Here is a 24,083-nt window from a genome sequence, read left to right as displayed (position 1 = left end):
TTTCTGTGCAGCGTATAATGCCATATGAAATTCTCAGCTACGGCCTGATGGTAGCCTATGTTGTTGACACCTATAACGGCGATAGACACAGGATCATAGCTAACCCTAAATGAAAATAAAAACTACTGAGGCTAGAGGGCTGCAATTTGGTGGGTTAAATAAAAATAAAAACTACTGAGGCTAGATGGCTGCAATTTGGTAAGTTTGATGGTTGGAGAGAGGATGGTCAACATACCAATTTGCAGCCTCAGTAGTTTTTAAAATCTGAGGCCGGACAGAAAAAGTGCGGACGGACGGACAACGCCATCTCAATATTTTTCTTTTACGGACACCTAAAAGCGAAATATCACCTTATCCAACAAATAACCAGAAATGAAAGGACCCATATCCACGACAAGTTGGGAACAGAAAAACTCAGCATCACTACGAGAGTCCAATACAGACAATAGTTTCTATAGCAAGATTTTCCAGAGAAGCAGAGATCTCAGGAGACGCCCAAACCCCGTGATGGAAACCACAGGCAATAACTGAAGTTGTTTTGTCAAAGTTTGTCGCCTATTATAGAGTTCAGCAAGGTATCTCCTATCTAGCAATATCACCAATTACAATACTAATGGTGAAGGCAATTAACACCTTCCGCAACACGTACCAAGATTCAAAAAAGAATCCCATAACAGATAAACTCTTTCCTCGCTCAGCCACAACCATCGAAAATTGTACTACATGTAACTCGTATTCACTACCACCAGCTGTGCTTCGCCTATGTAAACAGAAAAAAAAACTACGATAGCGTTTATTTTTCCCTACTTTCAGTGCATACCCATTTATATCTTTTTCTGCAGATCCCAACTCTGCTCAGTATTTCGTCATTCAACCTCTCCAAAATCTCTTCCTCAATGAATCACGCGTAAGATTTCCTGCAGCCAACCCCCGTCATGCCAGAACTGTTTGCATTACTGCCACTGAATACCATTCAAACTTAAAGGTTCTTGCAGTCATTTCGTCAAAAAGTTAGAAAAACTAAAATAAATATTTTTGCTCATTGGGCTAATGGGAAAATAAAACGCTCGTTGCCTTCCCAAATACAAACCGTTACGGAAACTATATACTGTCTGGCAAGATATTGCACAAAGTTCTTTATAGTTCCCCAGGGACGCTCACGTGCAGTTTGTCAAGTAAGTAATTATGGTTGCAACCCGATGTCTTTACGGAAAAAAACGGGGGTTTCGCAAAAAAAAAAAAAAAAAAAAAAAAAAAAAAAAAAAAAAAAAAAAAAAAAACAGCCAGAAATAAAGATTTTTTTTTTTGTTTAAACATTTACTCACATTCTACTGCTTCCTAAACTACAAAAAATGGCTAGCTGTGCCTATATAAACCTAGAGCTTGGGTTACAAGGCAATATAATACTGGAAAGAAATATCTATTAGTGTGAAAAATAAAACGTAGAGAAAGTAAGGAAAACTATGGCATCTCAACCGTCCATCACCACTTTGAGATGATGAGTGCTTTGGGTACATAACTGCATTTATACCTTAGAATTTCAATATTTCGCGTTTGAACACTGAAATTTTCAATTATCAAACAAATTTTACTGTTATCTTAAATTTTTCATACACAAATATTTTACATTTTTCATGCACAAACATTTAGAATTCTTATGTACAAATATTTTACATTTTTCAAGTACAAATATTTTATATTTTTCATGAACAAACGTTTTAAATTTTTCATGTACAAATATTGTACATTTTCATTACAGATATTTTACATTTTCATGTACAAATATTGAATGAAAGAATCGTAATATTCTTTTATGATGATTATACAATAATGGTCACTTTATTTTGAAGGAAATTTCGGTTTTGTGTTGAAACTTGTAACTACAAGATCTTTTTTAATTTTCTTTGTTACTGATAAGTAAAAAAAAAATCATATAAGCTTGAGTACCCTTATTGTTGTTACACATCCCAATACCAAAAGAAAACTGATCCACCTCAATATATATACAGCAATAAAAGAAGAGAGAAATTATATTAAAACAGATAGCAAAAATCATCCTTAGTTCAATGGTTCCTCTAATTCCTCTTATCTAGAAGAAGGGGAATGAGTGTCTATATTAATTTTAAGTATGGTCTTCAAAAATGGAGACATTGGACGCAGGGGGGAAAAACCCGAAAATACATGATTTTTCCTGAAAAAAAAAATCACGAAATGAAATAACTTCTTAAACAACCCTCAATGTAATTAACGACAGACTCTTCGAAATCTAATGCTAGAGAACTTGACAGACTGTAACCTGTAGGAGTATTCGCTCTCTTCTTGAGGCCTCTACACCAGAGGACCACAAATAAAAGTCATGAGCCTCAGAAATTATACGTTTTACGTTCCGTTAACATTGGTTCGAGCTAGCCAAGTAGGAAGGTGTGACAGTAAGAATAATACTGTTTCAGAGGAGATCATCAGAGAAAGCGACCCCAACCCCGTACAGCCGCTCATCCTCAGAATTATTTTACCGGTGTTTTATGTCTTAACGTGTCTTCTGAAGACCTTTCATCTCACAGACTCTGAGATCTAGAGAGAAAAACAAACATTTCATTTTGCACACTGGCCTGCGACCTCTAAAAGAAAGGCCAAAGTAGAAATGACTGGAGGGCTAAGAGTTACTAACAGAAGGAAAACCGCCTCCATACTGAGTGACAGGAAACCGACAGAGAACAAGTTATGCATTACTTTGAAACTGAACTATAGACACATTTAGGAAAAATAATCACCAACGCCAAACGACAACCTCTACCTCAACCAAGTTTCATCAAAATCCGCCAAAAATGACACGATGACCCTAAAACTGACCTGGCAACTTGACTTCGAATATATGAGATCAAAGGTGCTTATAACTAGACCTGTGACTATGCTGAATTCGTCACATCCAAAAACCTCTCACTACCAGTTCTGAGATCTCAAGATAAAATTCTCACATCTTGACAACTCATCTGACCTGTGACCTTCTGAAATGGGTCAAGGCCAAAAATATTCGGGGAATTATCCTCCAAGAATCAATAAGTTAGATTTCAGTGCACAATTACAAAGAATAAAATACTACATCCGTACGACAGGTAAAGAGGGCACCTATATTTTTGGTCAACTTCTCTAAAGGTGGAAGTCCAAAATACAAAAATAGGACGTACCGGTATTCTGAATGACCACAACTTGAAGTTCATGAGTGTATATGTTCTTTTGAACACCTGGAGAACCTCCTGACGCAGTCATACAAGAACTCGACCAGAGCGAAGCAGCAAAGCAATCGATTGAAGTGCGGTGTTCTGGAGCCAACACTTTATGGCGTTCCGAATTTCGATGCTTTGCAGCGAATTGTTCAAGTTATTAAACTCCAGAGAAACAACGATCAGTTAGCAGACGATTACAGCTCTAGATGACTCCACAATCAGTACTGTGCACTGCTTCAGATCATCCACGACCAACAATATACTACACAGGAACATAAACAAACAGTTGAACACAATTTCACAAAATCTCTCTCCAAAGCCTCATCTGACCTCATTGCATTTCCTTTTCAGAAAGGCCAAAATGGCAATAGACCTTTATTCAAGTGAGTCGATAGTAGGCACTAGAGGAATATTTATATTGTGTGGGGCTTCTCAAATATTTCTACCACAACTACCACTACTACTTCAAATAATAATAATAATAATAATAATAATAATAATAATAATAATAATAATCAAAAGACCCAATTATATACTACGTCGTCAAAATTAAAAACGCACTGACGTAACCTTTCGAAATATTTCAGGAAATGTAGGTGGAAAACTTGACCTGTCACACGTGACAGAATGCGCTTTATTTGCTATGACGAACTGATAACACCAATCATCATCAACATTATATAAATGTATTAATTGCAGCATACGACTTATCAAAAACAATTTTTCGAATTCATCAACTATGCTAAGTAATATTCGGTTCGTCGAAAATAATAAAATGTAAAGGAGATGACTGTGAGGAGAGCAGCAGGATTTTCGGGGAGATGACCATAACAGGACTGGAAGCAAAGTGCAGAGGCTGCAATAACGCCCACACACCGCCCACATCCGCCCCACCTTATCCCCAACCCTTCACACCTTATAAAAGTTACTGTTTTATCTTCAAAACTTATTCATTTTATGCAACATTAAATAGAATCTCAAGACTAGAAATCTCCGCCACAGTTCTTGTGGCCGAGTGAGGAAAAAGCTAAATGAAGGCTCAAAGTTGACCGGTGATCGTAAACAAACAGCCCGGGTCAAAAATATTGGGACAAAATGATTGACTACTGTTGTCAGCATTATGTACGAATTTTCATCACAATGAAATAAAACTTTGAACGTACGTCTTTAAAAAGACCAGTGGCCTTGGAAACTGGTCAAGGTAAACATACTTGTGGCAACACAGTCACCGACCCCGGCAACATCGAAACCTGCCAGTTCATACAAATCAGGAAGAAATCAAATCTGAGACGACCCTGAGCTTGACCTGCGTCCTCTGATAATAATCAACATCAAAGAAAAATAAATAATTGACCCTTTAAATTGACTTCCAACCTTCAAAAATAGGTCTAGGTCGACATTGGGACAGTCACCAACTCCAAGAAGCCTATCGATATCAAGTTTCATCCCAATGCGAGAAAAATTAGATATTGACCTTCGACCTTGAAAACCAATTGAGGAAAATTTCAACCTACTCAAATGCATCTACGCGGCAATAATAAATTATGAACATCCACATCAAATATTTTCATTGAAGGTGACTTTGGCTTAAAAATGAGAGAAATAACGCTTCAGAGACGATGCTGTTTAACACAGCCTACAATTCCTGAAAGCTGAAGACAAGAGACTTCCATCAGTTTACCACCACAGTTTCGGAGATCCACATAAATAACATTCTAGGATCTAACCTTTCAATCATTTAGCTCTGCAACCTTGAAAACAATGTCAAGGTCATTCTTTTTAAATAATCAACAGCCTCAGGTTACCGATCGGATTTCACCAAATTGGTGAAAAATAAAATGTTGGCTTTGACTTTAGCGTTTCAAATGTCGAGGAAAAGTGTGTTTGCGCAAAATATTTGGAAAAAATAGTCACGATCCCTTAACTCTAAAAAACAGACCTCCAACTACCGCGAAAGTTTCGTTGCTCGAAAGGAAGAAAGATCGAACTTTCTTCGACTTTCAGCTGACACAGGCTTCAAGAGGACATCCAGAACACTTGAGAGAAGCACTGCCCGCCTCAGATAGGTAGGTAGGTACTACCTCCATGAAAAGTCCCATCAAAAACCGCACATGAAGGGAAGGGCGATACTGATAATAACAACGGATAAGGCGAAATCTTTTTTACCTGATCTCACTGATATAGAAGCTACGTCATGTTTATACCGGTATTTTCGAAAAGTACACTTCCCATTATTAGGCCCACTAACGTTCCTAAGTTTGCTTCGTGAATTTGCTGTTCGTAAATATCATATCACTTGTGTCACTTCTCATGCGCCTAAAATACTCAATGATTATTAACGAATAAACTTTACAAATTTCATTCATCGAGAAAGAGACGAGACACGTACGTTGCCTTAATAACAACAAAATTATTAACACAGGAAACTAATAATAATAATAATAATAATAATAATAATAATAATAATAATAATATCAAAAGAGGTCCCATCCAAGGCCAAATGTGATTTGAAGTGCTTCAGAGGCACGGGAGGCAGAGCGAGCGAGCGGGTGTCTTCTGCACAAGTGCATCTGGAGGTCTACTACTTGAAAACGATCAGGGGTAAACCACAACACTCCCTTCTCGCCCTAAGTTCAGCCAATGCCGCCACCACACTGACTTCCTCCTTTGGCCACTCAACCGTTAATCAGTCTATATTCTATTGTTCGTCACTCAATGCTTGGAATATTTCATAAAAAAAAGTACGAAATCCTTTAACAATAGTAATTAACTAATGTGCTGCAAGGGAACCTATGCTCTCTTTGTATTGTTATTTAAGAAATATGAAAAATAAACCAATACAATAAAAAAAAATTCCGAAATTACAACAAGCTCTTGTTATTTTAACAGTAAAAAGTTACGTTAGCAACAAAGCTTGTCACGAATAGCACACACACACACACACACACACACACACACACCACACACACACATATATATATATATATATATCAATATATATATATATAATATATATATATATATATATATATATATATATATATATATATATATAATCATCTCCAGCGAATAAGGAAACAGAAGTAGTAGTAACGGAAATATATGGTTGCAGCAACATGTAAACATGTACAGTGTTTGTATAGGCCTTCTTATGTTCATAGTAAACTGTTGGTTCACAGTAAAAAGCATTCATTTACGTATATAGCCTATGTGTATATGTTTTATTACATCACCGTGATTCACATATGCGCATTAAGCTACAAATGTCCTTTAATATCTAATTCTCTCACCTCGGAATTTATACATGTTAATCGAAGCGGAATTTTTTTAGTTGAACAATTCCCCTTGGGTTAACATGTGTGAAAATATATTAATTCGGGGAAGAGCGAATTAGATATTAAAGGACAATTGTAGCTTAATGAGTGTGTATATATATATATATATTATATATATATTAATTATATATTATATGTATATATATATATATATATATATATATATATATAGAATGGCGCACAGTCAGCGGCAGGTACCACAGGGAAAACCGAAGCACTAGTTGTAAATTCTGACTGGTTCCGTCGTTCGATGCAAACCCTTTCCAGAGGACTGATGACTTGTGGTAGAGAGACAGTACAAACTAATGTACAGACCGTTAGAAACCAAATATTCACACCTGACAGGTGCAAGACGGTGAAGCCTTCAACTCATTTTCCCATTCTCTACCAACAGCCTTTTTTAAAATCTATACATCTTACACTTCTCTTTTGTAGTTTATGGATAAAGTATTACCTGCCTTGACTGATATTCATATTTCTACAAAAGCTTTCTTTTAGAAAACTAGACTCTTTAGGCTTCTTTCCAGCACATTATTAGAATAATCTATTTTTTTACTGCTTCCAATAAATGTACGAAAATGCCACTGTTCAACTGTGTATAACTTAACTTTTTATGATGTTATGCGGAATTTTTGTACAAGTGGTGATTACCATCTTACCATCAACTGGGCAGGGAGTAAATCATAATTTATTCAATATAGTACTGAACAGAAACATTAAAGTTTAGTTTAAAAAAAAAAATAAAAACATATAAACTCGATTCATTCATTTCAAAAGAAAAAAGTAAAACGTAGTTTTAGTGAAAGCTAGATAATATTATTATTATTATTATTATTTTATTGGTCTGTCACAGTCATCGTATCCGGCTGGGTGGTTTCTATAGTATTATTATTATTAAGGGTGGCTTTCTCTTGCTCTTTGGATTCTAGTTCCTGCTGCAGGCGGCTGTTTCGAGCATACACAGATATCCGGCATGCAGACCCCACAACGCAGCAGCACCCCGGCAAGCAAGCTTCAGGGGGAGCCGCCTGCAGCAAGAATAATTATTATTATTATTATTTTTTTTATTATTATTATTATTATTATTATTATTATTACGAAAGTCGCTTCCATATTATACAAAATATTATTTAGTTACACGGTTGAATGCAGCTGTCGTCAGTTTGAAGCAAGAGATAAAATATTATGCAACTAGCTTTTTAGTATCAAGTACACACACACGCTTACACACACACACACACACACACACACAACATTCACAGATTCACAGACGAGACATCAACTTCATACCATACGTAACGAGAAGAGTAAAGTTGTCCTGAAAATAGAGAGCCACCACAGAAGAGAGGTGTATATAACCAACTAACTGGACACCTTCCTGTTCGGCGAACAAAGAGGGGGAAAAGAAAACCAAAGCACTCGAAGTGGTAAGCCAAGTTTCTGAGGAAGGCTCCGAGGAGGCAGCAGCAGATCTAGCATTTCTCTCTCAAGAGATCAATGAGGGAAATTTTTTTCAGAATCTTCTACCTTTTCAGTCGTATCAATTTTAATATTCATAAAGAACTGTAATTTAATTAATAAGAATAAAATATAAAAATTACTAAATAGTGAAAATACGAAATTTCAAAAATCTATAGGATGTTTACTGAATTTCAAAGAACAAATTTGTAAACGTATCTTAACTTAATCTGAGTTTTATCTTGTATATATTTATTTTTTATTTTTAAGTGCATGTGCGTACGGAAACAGAAGTAACTGTGTTTATTGCAAGCGAGCGTTTCAGTGTGAAAGTGGACGCCTTTGTGCAGGTTTACTTTCATTTTCATTCAGTCATCACCACACCAAATGACCTATTTGGTCCCAGTGCTTGTTCTCTGGCCTAGACCTGGTACAGCATTTCACTCAAATAAATCCTTCGGGCAGCCCCATGAGAGCTGACAGCCAGCTCAGTGGTCTAGTTAAATTATGTTAATAATAAATATCACCTGCTAACAGCAGGTATAGGATTTCTCACGTCATTCTCAAGTCATGTTCGGGGACGAATTCACGAAGCTTTCGAGAATCTATACTTTTTATGAGAGCAAAAGCTCGCAAACACCAACACACACCAACATACCAGTAACTAAGCATTCCGATATGCGGTCGGTCGTCCATTACGAAGATTAACTTGACAAGTGGTGCAAGACAAACACCGACTTCGATAATATGTGACCCTGCAATCTGTGCTGTTCAGTTCTTTGTATTCAACAGCGAGGAAAAAAATAAATAAATACTACAATAATTCATGTCTGGTGAAAAGTGAAGTCAAACAACTATTTGCCTTACCTAGTTATATAATGATTGGTTTTGTCGCATACGCTCTCTCTCTCTCTCTCTCTCTCTCTCTCTCTCTCTCTCTCTCTCTCTCTCTCTCTCTCTCAAATGGCAATTTTAAGCGAAATCATTTATAGAGAAACAAATAAAACTGCAGAGTTAAAAAGTCTCCCGGTGTCACATTCACATCTACGTATACATACGAATAGGCCTCTACTGGACACGTGACGAGGCCATAAACAAATCATGGCCATCGAGTCCAAGGAAATAAAAAAAAATGTACTTCATTCCAGCGTGAGGTGCAACTACACATCTCAATTGATGAAATGGTTCTTTGAACACCAACCGAGAAGCCCCACTCAAGAATAAGCGGCATCCTGAGCAGGAGCGTCGTCAATAATCCCCCGGACATCGCCCACACGCATCCCCCAAAATCAGCCTTCATTAACAATAGCAAGAGAAAAACAGCGCCCCACACAGAGCCATGTTTGTTATGAGTGTAACCATGGCAACGAATAAGCCTCACTTACCATGATTCCTCAGACGCAGCCAAGTCTTCTTGTGCCTGAGGAAAGAAATAACGTCAAGCCTTTCAAACGACCTCCTTCCACTATCTATTCCTCTTCGGTCAAAAGGAAAGTCTTCTTCCCGATTTCAACGCGTAGTTACTTATGGACTCAACATTGACATCCAGGCTATCGTTTACAATTGTTTAAAGAATTATTCTCCAAAATCAAAATTGGTCAAATGAATGTTCTTTCATTATTTAAGAAATACAAAGAATAACAGCTCGCATTTTTTCTGTCAACGGGTCCTTCACAAACAGAGCGCCCGGAACCATAGCCAAGAACTCCAATCCTGATGGGGTGTCCGTAGCTACAAAGGACTAGTGTATCATTTGAAATCGTGACTGGTTTTCTCAAACAGGAAACTCGACATTTCAAGAACCATACTGAAAATTCAGACAATCAATATTTACTTTTCATTACCAGTTAGTCATCCAGTCTATCAAAAGTGACTCCAATCTAATAATATAGATAATGATAATGAAAGAACTCAACGAAGCTATAAATGCAGATTCATCCGTAATTTTGGAAGCCATAAATATTTTCCTGAATGTCTCATAAAGCGGAGCCTTGTCATTCAATCCCTTCTTCGTTGTCAACTCCGAATGTGCTGCGATGCACGAAATCAAAATAAAACGAACCCACTCCACAACAGGTGTCACCAAGTCAGGGAGTCCACAGACGAGCAGAGCTAAGAAAACCCCAGGATTAAGAGAGTACCCCAAGGCCCCGCCGTAGGGTAGGGAATGCCGTCAGTGCACCTCATGCGATGGCCTGTAAGCATCACTTAAGGTTCTTTGCAGCGTGCCTTCGGGCCCTAGCTACAACCACTTCCGTTCCTTTTACTGTAACTCCTTTCCTATTCTCTTTCTTCCATCTAACTTTCCACCCTCTCCTAACACCTGGTCGTAGTGTAACTGCTTTGAAGTTTTTCTTCAGTTACACCTGACAAACAGTTTACTGTCAACTTCCGTTTCAGCGCTGGATGACCTCATAGGTCCCAGTGCTTGGCCTTGGGCCTAAATTCTATATTCAATTCCATTCAATTCAATTCAGAGCTAAGGAAACTGAAAATGAGAAAATGTATGATGCAGTAAGGAACAAAACTTAAGAAAAGACTTGAATCTTTAGGAAAACCAAAGTTAAGTGTCCTCAACAAGCGATGCTTGTCAGAAAGGACTACTAATAGATTCGACGGCTTCCTTACAAATCTCAACGACATTGCCTGACTACTAAAATCCTTTGGTCTAATAGCATTTTTTCCCGGCAATCTATACAGCAAGAAATCGTCACTTCATTCATCAAGCAACAGGAAGGTTATCATCATCTTCGGAAAAGGAATAGATCTCATGTGACGCGAAATATTATCCAACTCAGAGATGCGACTCAAGAGTTTTATGCTTCAGTTGAAAAGGAATACAATGTGACCACTTTCAACGAAACCCTTCCATGTAAAACACAGCAACATGAATGCTGTACTACTCTCAACCTGAAGTTCTTGGAGTATATAAAGTTAACAGTGTCTCCTTTCCTGAGAGCAGATAGCTGTGTCACTCACTGTCCGAAGGAAAAGGCAACCTGCTAAGCTGATTGAGTAGAGTAATGGGGCGTTCATTCGCCAAAATAAGGGGGTTCTCAACCTGGGGTAAATTGTCTCAAGTGGGATACTTTGGTCTTTTCTGTGGGGTAATGGGCGACCAGAGCTCTGGCTACTAAGAAAAAGAAAAACACCAATGTAAAATCATGCCCACTGTGTTACGCCCTTGATCAGGGCAGACTAAATCTGTCCTGTTCTGTCCGTTATTCACCGCTACTTGCTTCTCCGCATCATCTACCACATTCAAATCGTCTTGATGTCGTTAGATGAAATGCGTTGTCCTTTATCCATTGCCTCACCAAGAACGGATTTGTTGGTGAGTGACCCAGAAATATTGTCAGCTGTCCCACTGAGCAGTGACAGGAGTCATCATATGGTAGTACAAGCACCGTATCTAAGATTTTAAACCCATCGGACGTTTTCCTTTCATTAATACAAGAAGCGTACTTTTTAAACATTTCCGATAAAAAAAATTCAGAGATCGACCTTTGAGGTCATGTTAATTCTTATTACTTTAGCTTTTCAGACCGGTGCAATTAAAAGTCTTTTACCTGACTTTGATGTTTACGAAGGCTTAGACCCAAGTTATATATTATTATAATTATTATTTTTTAAGGGAACCAAACTGTTGATTACCTAGCTCACAAGTTCTCTCTCTATGTTTGTGAGTTGAACATAAGGAGTTCTATTTGCACCTGTTGGAAAATGGGTCATGTGACAGCTCATGGCCTCACTGCCCAAATTCTTTGGCTCCAAATTTATCTGGAGCTTCTGAAGAACACCTCTTCGTGGAGCGTCGGAATGCCTCTACTGAGAGGAAATCTTCTTGTTCAAATCTTTATATATAGTATTGGCTTCACGAGGGCTCAGCTGCTTCTTATAATATAAGTCTAACTGTTGTATACGGAAACCAATCCATAATAATAATAATAATAATAATTAATTAATAATAAAATAATAATAATAATAAATAATATAATAATAATAATTAATAATAATAAATAAATAATAATAATAATAATAATAATAATAATAAAATAATAATAATAATAATAATAATAATAATAATAATAATGGACAAGAGAAGAAAATAAGGAAATATGGAGATGCTACATCAGAAGCAACCCGACGGAGAGAGGCTATAGAAGAAGATTGGTCAACATCTGGAATGAGAGGAATAACACCCCCCTCCCAAACAGAGCAGAGGCTGCAGACCAACGTAAGGAACATAAAGAAAAAGAACTGGCTCTCCCAACAAAAAGAAAGAAAGAAGAACTGGAAAGGGAAATGTCACACGACAACGAGTTACACGAAGACGAACTGAGAGACGATGCCACAGAAAGACGACAGGGAGGATGAGTATCAAACAACGACACACGAAGAAACCAGCGACGAGTAACAGAGAGGACGGAATGGGTAGAAAAGATTAGACAATGGAGGAGCCAGATACAGAGAGAATAAAGATCCCCTCCATGAAAGCCTACAATACCAAGAAATTAAGGGAGAGAAAGCAAGTGAGGTCAATGAAATAATGGGCATAATACACACCACCAGTATCACAGAAACAAATAACTTGACAATGCAGGAGCAAGATTAGTAGCAGAACTGATGGGGATTCGAACAACCAACACCAACCAGCACAACCAACCCAACAGAAACCAAAACAGCAACCCTCCTGGAAAAGGCGCCTGGAAAAAAGCAAATCATGGTGATGAGATCTGACTTGAGTAACTGAAAGAGATGGCAGAAAAAAGGCTAAGAAGCAAGAACAAGGGAGGAACTCAAACGAGAAATACAAAGTACAAGAGAGGGGACTAAACAACACAAATAGAAAGATGTAAAACAAGAGGCTTAAGGCCAAAGCACATAAGATCCAACGGTACATGAACAGGAATAAGGGATACCAACAGAACTACTTCGCAACCACCATCCAGACTATACAGCCAATCTAAGAGGGGAAGACAACCACCCAGAATTCCTGAAGCCGAACCAAGTAAGAGACTCTTGGGAAAACATATGGAGCAATCCAGTATCACACAACAAACATGCAACATGGCTCCAGGAAGTCAAGGAAGAAGAAACAGGGAGAATAAAACAAAGATTCACAAGACATCACGACAGACACAGTCAGACACCAACTAAGAAATGCCAAACTGGAAAGCCCCAGGTCCCGATGAAGTCCATGGATACTGGCTCAAAAAAAACTTCAAGGTCCTACACCCACGAATAGCAGAACAACTCCACATTGTATCTCAAAAAATCACCAAGCACCCAAATGGATGACCCACAGGAAGAACATCCTTAGTACAAAAAGACAAGAGTAAGGGAAATATAGCCAGTAACTACAGGCCTATCAACCTGTCTACCAATAATGTGGAAGTTACTAACAGGTATCATCAGTGAAAGGCTATACAACTACCTAGAGGAGACAAACACCATCCCCCACCAACAGAAAGGCTGCAGAAGGAAGTGTAAGGGGGCGCAAAAGAACCAGCTCCTGATAGACAAAATGGTAATGAAGAACAGTAGGAGAAGGAAAACCAACCTAAGCATGGCATGGATAGACTATAAGAAAGCCTTCGACATGATACCCACACACACTAGCTAATAGAATGCCTGAAAATATATGGGGCAGAGGAAAACACCATCAGCTTCCTCAAAAATACAATGCGCAACTGGAATACAATACTTACAAGCTCTGGAATAAGACTAGCAGAGGTTAATATCAGGAGAGGGATCTTCCAGGGCGACTCACTGTTCCCACTACTCTTCGTAGTAGCCATGATTCCCATGACAAAAGTACTACAGAAGATGGATGCCGGGTACCAACTCAAAGAAAAGAGGCAACAGAATCAACCATCTGATGTTCATGGACGACATCAAGCTGTATGGTAAAGAGCATCAAGGAAATAGATACCCTAATCCAGTACTGTAAGGTTGTATCTGGGGACATCAGGATGGAGTTTGGAATAGAAAATGCGCCTTAGTCAAAACATACAAAAAAGGTAAAGTAACAAGAACTGAAGGGTGGATAAAGCTACCAGATGGGAGCAACATCAAACACATAGATGAGACAGGATACAAAATACCTGGGAATAATGGAAGGAGGGATATAAAACACCAAGAGATGAAAGGACACGATCAGGAAAGAATATATGCAGAGACCTCAAGGCCATAACTCAAGTCAAACTCAACGCCGGAAAAAATATGATAAAAGCCATAACACATGGGCAGTGCCAGTAATCAGATACAGCGCAGGAATAGTTGGAATGGACGAAGGCAGAACTCCGCAGCATAGATCAGAAAACCAGGAAACATATGACAATACAAACAAAGCACTACACCCAAAGAGCAAATACGGACAGACTATACATAAACACGAAAGGAAGGAGGGAGAGGACTGCTAATGTAATGAGGACTGCGTAAACATCGAGAAACAGAGCACTGGGGGCAATATCTGAAAACCCAGTGAAGACGAGTGCTAGATGCATGGGAAGGAGGACTGATAAAAGTAGACGAAGACCGAAGAAATATACAGAGACAGGAGAAAAAGACAGACAGAACAGAGGGACTGGCACAACAAACCAATGCACGGACAACCTACAATGAGACAGACTAAAGAACTAGCCAGCGATGACAATTGGCAATGGCTACAGAGGGAGAGCTAAAGAAGGAACTGAAGGAATGATAACAGCGGCACAAGATCAGGCCCTAAGAACCAGGTATGTTCAAGAACGATAGACCGAAATAACATCTCCCTATATAAGTAGGAAAGTTGCAATACGAAAAATGAAACCAATTAAACCACATAGCAAGTGAATGCCCGGCACTTGCACAGAACCAGTGCAAAAAAGAGGCATAAATTCAGTAGCAAAAGCCCTCCACTGGAGCCTGTGCAAGAAGAAAACATCAGCTACCTTGCAGTAATAAGGTGGTACGAGCACCAACCTGAAGGAGTGATAGAAAACGATCAGGCAAAGATCCTCTGGGACTATGGTATCAGAACGGATAGGGTGATACGTGCAAACAGACCAGACGTGACGTTGATTGACAAAGTCAAGAAGAAAGTATCACTCATTGATGTCGCAATACCATGGGGGACACCAAGGTTGTTTGAGAAAGAAAGAGAGGGAAAATGGATAAGTATCAAGATCTGAAAAATAAAGAAATAAGAAGGATATGAGATATGCCAGTGGAAATCGTACCCATAATCATAGGAGCACTAGCACGATCCCAAGATCCCTGAAAAGGAATCTAGAAAACTAGAGGCTGAAGTAGCTCCAGGACTCATGCAGAAGAGTGTCATCCAAGAAACGGCACACTAGTAAGGAAGTGATGGACTCCTAAGGAGGCAGGATGCAACACGGAACCCCACACTATAATACCACCCAGGATTCCGACTTTGCACCTGTTGGAAAATGGGTCATGTGGACAGCTCATGGCTTCACTGCCCAAATTCTTTAGCTCCAATTCTATCTGGAGCTTCTGAAGAACACGTCTTCGTGGAGCGTCGGAATGCCTCTACTGAGAGGAGTCTTCTGTTCCCTCATTTATATATAGTATGGCTTCACGAGGGCTCAGCTGCTTCTTATAATATACGTCTAACTGTTGTATACGGAAATCATAATAATAATAATAATAATAATAATAATAATAATAATAATAATAATAATAATAATAAACGCGTTGAGTATTTGTCATTCCAAATGATGGGGTCCAAGTGGCTCTCCGTTAATATTTCCAGTTTTTAAAAGAGAAAACAAGTACTCTAAATAATTCCAACAACTGGAACAACCGAAGAAAAAACTAACAGCTAACCTATATTTCCATTGATCAAACTCATATAGCCTCCAGTCGAAAGAGTCCTTTTTCAAAAACAGTCATCCACAGATTATTATTATTATATAGTATATTAGCCTGCATTCAGGATCTACTTGATTATACAATCCGCCAAAACAGGCTTTGTAAACTAAAATTACCAAATATACTACCAGCAACAAATTACCAGACAGTTAACAAACACATTGTAAAGATCAAAAATGGATCTTGAACGGTTTCTTAAACGAAGCAGAAAATAAATATCAGTGGCACTATGCTGAAAGCATGCTGCCACATGGTAGAGTATTTCAGATCACTCCAGAGTTTTCTCTGTTTTTATGTCAATTTCAAGAAAATCCCACCAGACGTGATTGGATCATATTCTGCGCCGCTCACATTGAGAAGTGACCCTCTCATGGATCCCCAACATCAAATTGTCGAGCTTCCTTGGCTGACGGCGTCAACGTCTGTCTGCACACTTCACATCCAGGTCCTTCGCTCTCACAGTTCCTCTTAGAATATCTATCAACAAAACATTGACCTTCTACAAACATATAAAGACAGGTTGAAACAAACGGTTGTGGTAGCATCTACTTCATCAAGGCGCTCAGATGCAACAAATCAAAAACTGGTAAAAGAAAAGCGCAAATTCCCTTTGGTTCCACTGAAGAGGTTTCCGAAAATGACGCCAGCAAAAGCAGGCGCATGAATTCCTTATGAACAAAGAATGGTTAAACAGACAAAGAAGAAGAAAAGCTGACCAAAATGAGTCTAAAAACTTATAAGGTTTCTGTTAAAAGAAGAATGATTTTTTAACTGTGACAATCGTTAACCTACACACACATTATCCACATCATCCACACAACACCCTGCTATTACAGCGCGACGTCAATCTTAATACACACGCGAAGTCCACTGCGCCTGCTAGAATCAGGCACTGCTACGACTGTGCCAATGAGAACTACAACTAGTTATTTTCCGATATTCAGACTTGACAAAGCATATAAAGACTTTATAAAAACCAGAAACAGGTAAACGTGCCGTCGAGATGCGGAGGAGGCTATTTCTGCGGACCGTAGCCAGTTGAAGGATCTCGGTCAAATCCAAAGAACACACCCAAATCTAATCTAACCTAAGGAGCTGCTCGTTCCCTGACCCCGTCGTGCATAGAAACTTATGAGAAAGACGTGTGAGCAACTACTCTGCAGTACGAGCACAAAATCATCACAAATGTTAATTACTCTTAATTAAGACATGGCCCATTATCAATGTTACTCGTTCTCATGAACACTGGCAATTTTCAGTAAAAATTCCTGGTGAACGTCATCTCACCTTCAAGACGATATAAAAATGACGTCGCGAAGAGCACTACCAAATTTCTTCGATCGACTTCCTTTCGTGAGCACTTTTCCTAATATTACTTACAGCCTACCTGGCGCCATTAAATCTTTAAACTGCATTTCAGTTGTCAAACATTTCTCCAAGACTCATTTTTGTCCCATGAAGTCATCATAAAAAATCACTGAAGAAACACTCATCATGCCCACAACACTCGCGTTCAACGAGTCCTATGCATTTCCTTTCATATAACCTGGAAAAGATACAATAAGGGATATTTGATGTATTGTTGCACTGAGGACAAAAGACTTGGTTCTACGGCAACTTATCAGTGATGCTTAGGAAGTTGCGTCAAAATAATGATGAAAGTCACTATGTTGCTACTGCCGTCACTATCATTTTTGTATATGTGCAGACAAGAAAAACGGGCAATCTATCTGCTAAAAGGAGGAGTCAAAATCCAAAGTCGCATTCTATGCCAAGGTAATCTATAGACCTTGTCCTATAACATCGAGGAATGGAACGTACGGACAATATTGCTGGCGTCAATGACAGTCAAATATTATGTGCTCACACCACCTCCGTTTTAACACGATCTGTCTGGTAAACGACTGAGTTCCTTTCCAAAACAACTGCCACTGTTCGGTTTTCTATATCATCTCAGAATTCATGTGAGGCGATATTTAAGCCTGAAAATAGTCATATTCACAATGGCTACACAGTGAACCAACTACACCCAAACAACAAAACCAGTTCTATTTCCTCTACCTCAGAAGCCAGATGGCTTTGACAACTTCCACCACCTGTGCTGTTCTGTGAATCGGAGTGATCCAAGAATTGGTTTTTTTGAAATCAAATCACTGACAGCAAAAGTCCTGTCGTTAAGATCCCAAAATAACAGTAGAGGAAAGGACGGTTCAACAGATCCTTCCACTCCTTGTCACTACAAAATCCAGTTCCCTACTGGCTGGAAAACAAGTTTGACGTAGTGAAGTCTCACCTTCTCTCTTACACACACACACACACACACACACACACACACACACACACTTTCAACTCGACTTAGTCTGATTATTAACATTCCACATTCCATCAAACATAACATTAACATCAACCATTCAATGAGCCAACATTTCCACTGCCAGTCAGTCTCTCAAGCCAAGCCTTGGGAGAGCAATGGGATGTGATAGCAATGAGCAACGTGACAACACCTCGGTTCGGTTCAACTCTCAGGATCATATTACCGGTGCAGCAGCAACAGTATTTCTGTGATTCAATACAAGCACTTTATGAACGCCTTTTCGCAATCGGCCCCGCTAGGGTGTTTTACAACTCATAATACGCGATGTATATCCAGGTATATTTTTTCTATGTTTAACAACAGTAGCCGACAGGTATTACACTCAAATCACCAGTGGCTTTTGTCAAAATAAGAAGAATGAAGGTACAGTACCCTGGTCCAAGCTTCTTCCCCCTATTAGGTCCCTAGATTCTAGATTCGTCGTCCCGATACTCTAATATTAGTCTTCTAGTACAGTATGGGTATGCACCAACGTCCTAAGATACGTCAATAGGAGACATTTTATAGTTGCTGATTAGATATATCCACACAATTTTCCTTGCACGAATTTCACACAGTTTTTTTTACAGATTTTTACATAAAAAAATCCGATAAACAAATAAACTATTTCCCGCTCCAAGGTGCACTACCATCAGCTCAAGTACCCGGCACAAACCTGGAAGGCATTCAGCTTACAATGTCTGATATGTTTCTTGCGTGGAGGACGATGCACCACTCGAAATTTGCATCGCAATTCATTCTACTGTTTCCAATTCCCAAGCTCTATCTTGACATTTTCAAGGTTCCCAGCGGAGTTAACTATAATTAATCCCACATACCCATTCTTGAGATTTCCATCACACACACCCACACCCACACACACACACACACACACTTGCCATCCAACTTGAGTGGCAGAGGTAAAATGCAAACGTACACAGTCAAGAGAGTGTCATAAGAGACATCGCATCTGAACGATGAACGACTCTTGAAGGAAGGACGATCGAATGTCAGAAGGACACTTCAAGAATGTCAAGCTACCGGAAGTCACGTGATTAAAATAAGATGATGCTGTATTGTGATGTGTCATTGAGCGGTTGATGAAAGAAAAGGTCCCTTGCTACCGAATGAAAGAAAATTTTGTTCCTTTTTTAACAAGATAAAGATGACATGAGTGGCTCATTTGATAAAAGGGCCACACATGATTCGTTAGAACTGCGGAGATGTATAGGGCTTATCTATGAAGACCACGAGACAAATTGAAACAGACGGGCAACACTAGTTTATACTAGAAAGACTGCCTGGATAGTGTTTTTTTTCCTCTGTTTTTCTTTTTTTTTCGGAACAGTTTGGTGAGAAGTTCAACAGTTCTGGAAATGCAACAGGTGCTTTACACGCACATGAAGAGGCATTATGAAAGAGCTGATAAATGGGATCTGAAAGGTATTGAAGATATACAATCTCAATAATCTTGAGAAGCGGTTATAAGATTTTCTTTTATGAAAGTCCTTGTTTTTGGAATATGTAAACACAGTTAACGAGTTTGCAATGAATGAATGGCGGGAGTGATGGGCGTCAAAGAAAGAAAGGACAAAGATGTAACAGAGACCGCGTGGAAAAATAAAGGGCGTGGACATTAACTGTGGTTTGCAATATGTGTGGGTGACAGCGAAGGGGAGCAGCGGCGACTATATAGAGCAACGGGGTTTCAAAATGTGTGGAAGAGGAAGAGGCTGAATGTTAGAGTGTTAGAGTGATGACTGGAATGGATATGATTGATTGGGATAAGCACTTGGAACCAGAGGTAAGATGAAGCGAGGAAGGTGACACGAACTCTCCAGAACACCTGAGGGAGGAAGATGAGGCAAAACTTAGAATGCATAGAGGCATTTCGACAATTCTCTTGAAAGAAGGACGTTATGCGCAGATCAAATGTGTATACGTCAACGAAAATGTCAACGACAGATGACATGGGTAAAACTACTATAATGGCACTGGCGGAGGTTTGCTATCTCCGACCGAGCTTTCAAGTTTTCTACTTTGCTACAGGAACAGGAACAGAAACAGAAACAGGAACAGGAACAGAAATCAGGAACAGGAACAGCGGTAACTCTCAGCAGCATTATTATACATTGCATGGCTGCACCGTCTCACACCCGAGTCGTTTCGCAGAAAAGTCAAAGCGACAAATGCGCAGCCTACAGATTATGTATTTAAGTCACTTCATATCAATCATCGTCCTTTGAAATGTGACACGGAACCTTACGCACAAACTTCACAACTAACAGAACACCGACATCATTAGAAAGAGCCCCAGAACATGGCTGAAGAATATACAATAGAAGATATTTCAGTGGCATTAAAGGAGACTGCAAATGCCATAGAATATTCACAAGCCACGCTTACCTACTCGACACCAATGGTAAACAGGAGGGGTTCCCTTCACTCTCTCCCTACAAACCATTCAGGTATATAAGTCAATTCAGTAGCTGACAAGACTTGACAGATGTCGAGAGATTTTATTGAAGCCATATACCGACCGACCGACCGTCCCGATGACATTTCAATTTCCGGCCGCCTCCTCCTCCTCCTCCTCCTCCTCGCACTAACCACAGAGAAAAATCCCATCACTTAAAATTATTCACAAAGTTTGTTTGTTTGTGTTTTTAAAGCCCAAAGATACTCAGCTTTCGTGGAACTGTAACACGACATCAAAGCAAAGCGAATCGAGCTCCATTCCGGCGTGACCCCCATCAGCAGAATCATGTCTCATGACAGCCATCTCAAGCGCTGACCATTTACTTTACCTGCCTTCAATTTCCCCCTTTGATATTTGCTCCAACTCAAGAGCTTTTGGTAAACTGTCAAATGTCATACAGTAGATTAAGGATTATGAAAAAATAAAAGTTATCAGCAAAACAAAAGTAAGCCAATAAAACATGATGTCACAAATAGTTAACAGGTTAATTGTAGTTAACTGTAGCTACTAAGTGTTTTCAAAAACTAAAACTTGAATCGCTTTATGCCTCAAAAAATAAGGAAATTCGTCAATATCCCTCTGAAAAACAAACAAATATGATAACTAAGCTCAACTCAGACGTGGGAGATTATGAAGGAATTTCCGCGAGCCAGCACCACAGAGGCTGATGAGGTTTCGGATAAAGCAGACTGCCTATGAAGCAACAAACTTCACAAGAAAGGCAATCAATCTATAAACTATATCCATTCAAGTACCCTCTAAATAATGTTAATCACAGAACTCAAAAGGAATGGGCACATTCAAAAGCGAAACATTACTCAAAATCTTCCCATTACTTTTCGATCGGTCAGTGAGATCTTCTTTCATACCAGCTAAACACCTGAGAGCATTTCTGAATGTAGTACATACACAGGCGACCCACAAGAACATGGATACTTCTCGGGTCTTCCTCACCCTTCTCCTTAAAATCCTCGACTCCAACCACAACTACACTTTTATTTTACACTTGCCTTCCTCCAGTAACGCAATTTTTCACACCGTACACTTCATCTACTTTCCTACCAAAAAGGTCGCCTCCCCTTGCAAAGCATCACAAAAATAAGGGAAAAAGCAGTCGGCAGTAAAAGATTCATTGATCTAGATGCGTCGGTCTGCGGAACACCACACTAGGCTGTTGTAGATCACATCCCAAAGTCTGTGATGCTTTCTCTCTCTCTCATCCTTCATTCTTTAAATTAAAAATAAAAATAAAAAGTCACGGAATAGCCACTGAGGTCATTTTTTGTCCGGATAAATACCGTGTACCAGAAATGATATAAGGCTCGTGGCGTCATGACTATGAAGCTTCAGACACGAGGAAGCAACTGCGAGAGAGCAGAGCGCCGAACCCGCTCATCACTTGACGACGCCGCATTTTGTTTGACGAACTTTTTCATCGCGACCAGGACTCGTTCAGATTTTCTTATCAGATTAGCCCAAGTCAGAAATAAGAAAACAAACTCAAAAACAGAAAACTACGGATTTCAATGCTCAGAAAACAATGTTTTCAAGAAGTGATGTGGCAGAAAAATAGGGGAGATATTTGAGTGAAAATGATAAGTCATTGTGGCCGGAAAAAAAACGCATGCTTACCAAAATAGTTCATTAATGCTTGTACTGGAAACGTTGCAGCAGCCCCTGCACACAACCGATTAATTGACCATGGAAGCAGACCAATTTCAATTCAATGTGAGAAGTGAAGAGAAGAGATTAAGTATTTGCCTTTTTTAATTCAGGACTAGAGCTTTTAGGATGCTAAGAACGCAACTTACAGGCCTTTATTCAAGAACGTTACAAAATTTGTTTGGTACAAGAATTACAAATAAATCCATGAAACCTTTTTGAAATCAATGAAATAAAATTAAACACAACATACTATTACAGCATCAACTTTTTAAAGCTAATTGTCCATGAAAACTTATTCAAACGTCAATCTAAAACTTATCTGTGCATCAATAAGTAAAGCTGCAATAACTGAAAAAAAATACCTTATGCTGCCACAACAAGGTTGTTTTTACTCACAAAGTGAAACTACGCCACAGCATTCAATAAAAATCATGACATATTCACAAAAGAAATCCACGCCACAGCATTCAATAAAAATCATGACATATTCACAAAAGAAATCAAGTGTCAAAATGCGGACATTTAGTGTGACGCGAGTATCTCAATGTCATCAATCAACCGAGCTGACGTGACGCAACATGGTATTGATGTGTGCTCATTGTCTAACAGACATCAGTTTCTGCATGACTCTTCAGCCTGTCCTCCTTAAGTATTTAACAACTGCAGAGAGAGAGAGAGAGAGAGAGAGAGAGAGAGAGAGAGAGAGAGAGAGAGAGGATGAATGGTTGCAGCCTGGTGTAGGAAAGATATAGCCTCGAGACCATCCCATTTTTATTGAGACAGATATACAATGTATGGCACCTCTAAGTTAGGGTGACGAATGAACTATCCAACGTGGATGTGGTTACTCTTTGAGCTTTTGCTTTTGAAGTCGAAAGTGTTAGTTGTGACTTCAGAATGAGGTATGTGGTATCTAGTTATGAGTGATGATTACGAAAGGACCAGTAGAATGGCACCTTAATTCGGTTATAATAAGATGCATGAAATTCTCAACCAAATGCTTTTTACGTACCTGCACCGATCGACGTGCAATATCTATAATATATATACTATATGCAATACATATATGTCCTCGTCTACAATTACGGTGGAAAGGTAATGGTCAACATTTGCGTGTGACATAAAATTTGGACAGATGTTTCTTTGATTTTTGTTTATATGGACATCACATTACAGCTTCCACACATTCGCTGGTCTCTCTCTGCGCTGTTTCATTACGAGTGTGGCGCAATCGGGAAGAACCTGCGACTTTGCTTTTCCTTGAAATCGTTCTATTTGGCTGCAGCTTGTGGAAGAGACCTGCTGAATGGTGAATCATTTTATAGATAATTTAATCAGCAACACCCACAACATGCGCAAGGTAACTCTACTACATCTCCAAATGGTTATGTGAGAAAAAGGCGGTATACTTTAGGTATATACTCTACCAGCATCCTCTTCCACTTGACGCAAGAAATTTTACAAAAGTATTGATAAGTTGTCTCTTACGTCAGCTGTTAACCAATTAACCAAACACTGGATTTGGTTGTGAGATATGATCTTAACTTGCTAAGGTTTTTATAACAGCAATAAAATGGTTTCTTGCAATTTGGCAGTCTGTTCCTCTGGAGTAACTTCTAAAAATCGATATGCTTTTGTTTTTAGATTCAGGAGTCATTAGCGTTGTTAGCCTATCTGGTCAATCTACT

The 24,083-nt window shown here is 39.0% G+C and overlaps 1 protein-coding gene across 11 annotated transcripts in view; it reads right to left on the bottom strand.

The window, feature by feature from the left end:
* Positions 1–24,083, bottom strand: part of LOC135224522 (afadin-like) — a 573,724-nt gene that overhangs the window by 502,608 nt on the left and 47,033 nt on the right. The window contains exon 1 of one of the 11 annotated variants that reach the window (XM_064263583.1): positions 9,403–9,439. The exons of the other annotated variants lie outside the window; for them this stretch is intronic. Within the exon in view, the coding sequence (XP_064119653.1) occupies positions 9,403–9,405 (3 nt within the window). The 5' untranslated portion in view covers positions 9,406–9,439. Of the gene's footprint in view, positions 1–9,402; positions 9,440–24,083 lie in introns of those variants that run through there. 11 annotated transcript variants of the gene reach the window in all.

This window comes from Macrobrachium nipponense, chromosome 12 (assembly GCF_015104395.2).
Source record: "Macrobrachium nipponense isolate FS-2020 chromosome 12, ASM1510439v2, whole genome shotgun sequence".
NCBI classification, from domain to species: domain Eukaryota; kingdom Metazoa; phylum Arthropoda; class Malacostraca; order Decapoda; family Palaemonidae; genus Macrobrachium; species Macrobrachium nipponense.
This window is presented reverse-complemented; position numbering and strand designations above follow the sequence as displayed.